The sequence below is a fragment of the Topomyia yanbarensis genome, chromosome 1, assembly GCF_030247195.1.
Source record: "Topomyia yanbarensis strain Yona2022 chromosome 1, ASM3024719v1, whole genome shotgun sequence".
In the NCBI taxonomy this organism is placed as follows: domain Eukaryota; kingdom Metazoa; phylum Arthropoda; class Insecta; order Diptera; family Culicidae; genus Topomyia; species Topomyia yanbarensis.
The window spans coordinates 29,737,531-29,743,213 of NC_080670.1; the positions used below are offsets into that span (position 1 = coordinate 29,737,531).

General features: G+C 42.5%; 1 protein-coding gene across 1 annotated transcript; it reads right to left on the reverse strand.

The window, feature by feature from the left end:
• Positions 1-3,830: 3,830 nt before the first annotated feature.
• Positions 3,831-5,480, reverse strand: LOC131677206 (serine protease snake-like). Its single transcript, XM_058956911.1, has 3 exons — positions 5,156-5,480; positions 4,834-5,090; positions 3,831-4,209 (listed from the first exon to the last, which is right to left on the reverse strand). The coding sequence occupies exons 1-3, from the start codon at positions 5,392-5,394 to the stop codon at positions 3,878-3,880; spliced, it is 828 nt and encodes a 275-aa protein (XP_058812894.1). The 5' UTR covers positions 5,395-5,480; the 3' UTR covers positions 3,831-3,877.
• Between the last annotated feature and the right edge of the window lie 203 nt (positions 5,481-5,683).

A 5,683-nucleotide genomic window follows, 5' to 3' on the forward strand; every position in this document is an offset into this window, starting at 1 on the left:
TGTGTTCGTCGAGAAGTTATCTCATCGCGTATAAAGCCTGCTGCAAAAAAAAACAGAAAAAGTTAGACATTTGAAATGATTCAATGAAAAACTTGAGATCCGCTGTCACAATAACACGGTTCTACCAGAATTTTTTCGTTGTTTTACGTTACGTTATTTTTGAATCGCTATATCTCAGCAGTCACTTGATTAATTGGGACAGTTTTGAAACCTACGGATTTTTTAGGCTTTCTATATTACAGTAGAATTATTAAAATTTGTATTCGAACAATACTGAACTTTCCACGCATAAACATAAGATATCGCACGAGGTTGCTACTCCGTTGTTGTCCAGATCCAATTGAGATGTTCATTGTAACAACATGCTTGGAAATAACATGATGAGTCACATTGTGCAATCTGCATTAATCCCTGCATGCTGATCAATACCGACACCAGCCACGCTCGAATGTAGATCTTCTGGGAAAGGATGAAACGTTAGTCCGGTACATGTCGCTGCTAGAGACCGAGGAATCCTCTGCATCTCCGCATGTATCACGGGAAGGGGAGAGTTGTTAGTAAGTTTGCCAATAGCGGTGTTATCATGTAATGGATGCTCTGGGCAGCCGGCTGCCGAGAGTTTGGGAAATTTATCATTTATCGTATTATAATGATTGGCCAAATAAGCAACTTGAACTCCGGATAGCCGACTATCACGCGACGAATTTTTCGTGATTTTAATCTTGTCGGTGCTAATCGTTTGTGTAAAATGCGGAATCTTATAGAAGAGGCATTTGTGTGCGCTTTAGTTTTTTCTTGTGCCATGTCCTATTCTTGTAGATAGTTGAAATTGCTCTTGTATAATAATTTCGTAGTAAGAGAGGTTTTTACTAATTATTTAAAAAAAAAAACAAGAGGGAAACGAGCTGGAACCACAACTGCACAATATCGACCGTTTTCGCAAAAGGGATATGAAAAAAATTCTTCCTACTGATATTACTGAGAAAAATTGATAACTGACCTTCGATCCTTTTCGCGAATGGTCAATTTTCAACCCTCATACATGACTGAAGTAGTCACTGCACACAGACCAGACCATGCGTCCTTCCCACGCACACCTAATTCCCTAGTTGTTCAAACAAGCACCAAATAAACATAGAAATTAGTCAGCTCAGTCCAAAGGAATGTCAGTCATTATTGGCATCACCCGGTGGATACATCCTCCCTTACACTACCATAAACAAAACGTACATTTAATATTGCATACGACAAAATTGCAGCTTTGAAAATAATAAAATAATAACTACTACTTATTTGCAACAAAATAAGGGTGGAAAAAATAATTTATAACCAAAATGACTCACTGTACTGTTGACGAATCACCCAACAAAAATACGGGATACGGGAATCCATTACTGTGTTACACACTGATGGAATCAGTACAAATCGTCCTATTTCCAATAGACATGCAAAATGTGTGGTGGTGATGGTCATGGTCGACCGTATCTGTACGACAAAGATGAAGTTCGAGTCGTAGAATTTCACTCAACTGCCAACGGCAAGGACAAAAGGTAACTCTTACTGGCCTCAGCTTGAAAAAAGGAGTATGATATTTTACGCGGAGAAATATTCTAAAGAACACTTAGAGAAACTTGGATATTCATGCTCTCGTAGACAGTCTCAACAATGACCTTTGAAGGACCGATTTGTGATGGTAGAATTAGCGCAAGATTGTGCACCGTCACCGGTTCCAAACTCAACAAACGAAGAATGACACGTTGGAGCTAACCAGAGCGTAAATAATGTTGAGGATGTGGGTTGTGTTGCTGTGAACTGAAAACAAGAATCGGACCTAGTCAAATGAGTTCACGAAACGTCACATACTTGATTGCAGAATTGTGGCATGCCGCTTCTTAATACGGTCGACGGACCATGTCTAGTTCAGTAAGCTACGCTCGTTTGCTTCCGACAAGAACGATCGAGAATCGACCAGGTATTTAAGCAACGATTCGTTATTTATCAACAAGTGGGCTGGTCATCTATGTGTATTTTAACAACGCGTACGATTCCGTGAAATAAAACAAAATCACGGTAGATTACCAGAACAGAAGCATTTAATGTGTATTTCCACAACTGAATTATGGTGATGTGCTGTACGTTCATACTGTAAATTAATTTATCGTTCAGACCGAAATGTCTTTTGCCATTTCCGTACAACATCCGGAAGAGCTCAAAAACGTTATATTATAATCACCATCAGCGGATCAGACTTCAACCCCACGGTCTGCGAAGCCTGAATTATATTTCAGGTTAAAACCCATCCAGATTTTCAGTTCGATGGCACATAACCTAGATTCCTACTTCTAACCTTCAATCAAACGGTTTGACAGCAGTTCATCCGATATTGAGTCAGTTCAGCTTCAAGTAAAAACGACACAATTAACATAAATCATTGATCAATTGCGATTTAATAAATTACCTCTCCTTGAAGGAAAATTCTTTAGAATGGCAGTTGTTTTGTTTGAAAAATTAATCAGTTCCTATCCGCAAATATTTTGAAACCGAACAATGCAAAACTGCCCTTTAAACATCAGAAGTTTTATGACGGAATTCCGGTTGAAATGATTCCAACTCGGAATCGGTTGTAGGCGTGTAATTGAATGAAAACAAAACTACGACTTACCTCAATGTCTCGCTCGACAAATTTCTGATCATTTACGTAGAGGCTCTCCTGTAGTGACAAAGAGTCAATCAACTACAGCGGTTCTCTCAATTGCAGTTATGCTGATTACCTTAATGTCTATTACGTTGAAATACTTTTTTGATCCTCCTGATTTCCAGTTTGTTCCCGAAATTTGTCCATCTGTAGAAGAATAAGTGATAACACTGTTTACGTACGTGACCACAAACCACAAACACTAGACACTTGACACATCGAAACTCGCAACGTGGCTTTTTGTTGCATACCGAAGAAGAAAAATGCAACGCCTACTTCTCACTCAGCGCTTCGCAAACGAACGTAAAATTAAAGAATTTGTCAATACAAAACAAACGCCAGAATGCAGAATAGCTTACCAAATCCGTTGAAAGATACCTACTTAGCGACACGTCAGAAAAATCCTTCAGAGCATCCAAAAGAAACTTATTGATTTGATTGAACATTTGTGTTGCAAGTCATCGCTTACATCCCCCGACATGAATGCACCCTTTCGGTGTAAAATGTTAATAAAAACAAAAAAAAATCGCTTACACCTACAAACACTCAATCACCCCCACGTCCACACATACACACACACTCATTGGACACATCCGGCGAATAAAACACCCCAACTTAATCTGTTGAAAAATTATAAAGAAAGTCAGAACAAAAACTAGAATAATGTCAAATTCTGTGATTTCCAAAAAATGACACGCATTATGAGAAGGCGCAAAACTGTTTGCCAACGCCGACACGCGCCGAACAAAAAACGGGAATGGCACTCTCCTCGTACTCTTGTTCGGCCAATGAAGCATGCAAAAGTAAACTAATCCAGTGATGACAGCGCTATTTTTAAAAACATTTAAACTAATGAAAAATGCTGATTCCGGATTGGAAGGAAATTGGAGAGTAAAACACACTGTAGATAGGGCCGGAGGTGCCGAGTAAAATAGATGTGGCCATAAACGGAATCGGTTGAAGAAAAACCATTTGGCGATTGAGTGAGAGCTGAACTATGAAAAAACCAGAAGTGGCAAGGAAGTAAAAAAAATGATGTATATTTTAACTTATTATGTGTAAAAAACAAGCTGAAAACAAGAAATATATGTAATGTAAATTCTATTTAAAAAAACGTGTTTTTTTCGGCCTTCTATGATCGTTAAAAAACTAACAATTCCCGTTTCCCGTGAAAGAATTTTATTACTTCCACACAATCGACTCGATCCACGGTACAAAGTGCGAAACGCGGGTATAAACGCCCGGCTTCCGAGCGGTTCCGCAGACCCCTCCGAGCGAGGTAATTCCGACGATGTCGTACCGGCAGCCAGCAACACTCGATCGAACCTGCAGCGGTCCACCGGAATCACCCGCGCAGGTATCCTTCCCGCCTGCCAACTCACCCGCACAGATCTGCGACGGCAGGATGCCCTGCCTGAAGCGGCGCGTCCTCGGTGATGCCAACAGCCGGTTGCATTCCGCGTTCGCGATAACCGGCAGGTCGACCTGGTGCAGTTCCGCCGGTTGGTCGCCGTCTGGAATGGGATTGTAGGTTGTGGGGTGAATTACAGGTACGCAGTCGGAAGGGACATTTCGGTGTAGGTGCATAGCCCCGATGAATTTTCTTGCTATGGTTAGGTGTTGAGCTTTCGCGAGCGGAATAAAGGACGGTAGATTTTTGGGAATAGAATTGTTTCGAAAGGTTAGTTAATGCTTGGGAGACAACTGATTGCGTTGAAAATAGGTGTTTGTTATCCATCTTGCACGCAACACTGGATGTTCCTGCTAAAGCTACGCATTTTTTTGTATAAGTTTCAGAGCATTTCCCAATTTATGCTTTTAGATAATTGATAACTCGTTCTACCCAATCCCGTGATCAAATGCCAAGCGATCAGTGACAGGATGTGTTTATTGAGAAATGGAAGGGAAGGCCTTTTTTTAACTACAGCTCTATCAACACACGCTACCCAACAGAAGTAATACAAAGCGTGCTCGTAAAGGAAGTATGTCAATGGAGCGGTGTGACTAGGCTAGAGTGATGGATGAAATTTTATTGACCCATGACTAGAGTGAATTCCAACTTGCTACAACGATTCCTAACCATTCACCGATTCTATAATCCCTGATAAAATATGAAATAAGACGAATCCCCTACTCACAGTGCCCCAGTCGTCCCCAGCCGATTGCGGTTAACGGCTCGCTAGGCATGGTCTCCACCCGCCACAGACAGGCCGGTTCCACGAATCTCCCGAAAGTCACACTACGATTCAACCGGATCAGCGAGATGTCGTTGTACGCCTGCACTCCATTGTAGGCCGGGTGATGCACTATTTGGGAAATCTCCACATCCTGATGGTCGCTGTCGTCATCAGTGCTCAGATCGTAGTCACCCAATCTTATCACTTGCGGGGGATCCCTGTCAGAAATTGAAGCACGATACAACACTCTAGAGCTGCTTCATGGTCTGCTAGCCACACTTACCGCATCCGACTGTTGGCGCAGTGGGCCGCGGTCAATACGAACAGGGGCGAGATGAGCGTTCCTCCGCAGAACCACTCGATCGATCCGTTAGCCTCTGGGCGTCCAAGGGCCGCCATATGAGGGAACTGACCGACGTTAGTCTTCCATCCCCCGACCAGGTACTGCATCATGAAAAATCCTTCACTCACTTCGATGCAGCAAAGCAACAATGCAACCAGTGGCAAGAATGCACCCAACATCCTGAATATGCTTGCTGATTCGCGCGGTTTGCTTCCAATTGCTTTGGGGGGAGAGTGCACTTTTTTCGAAACGCTTCAGTACTCGACAAATTACCAACTTGGAATGAATCATGTTTTGGTGCTCGGGCTGCTGTAAAGCGCAAACTCTTCTAGTTCGCGCTCGCCCCACCCTCGGAACTCAAACCCGGACCCAGTCAGTCTGCCAGCCTCTGTCGCATGGCTGTGATGCTACTATGATGATGAGCCCCACCAATGAGCATCTAGAATTGGTTGCTTTGAAAGCTCTCAC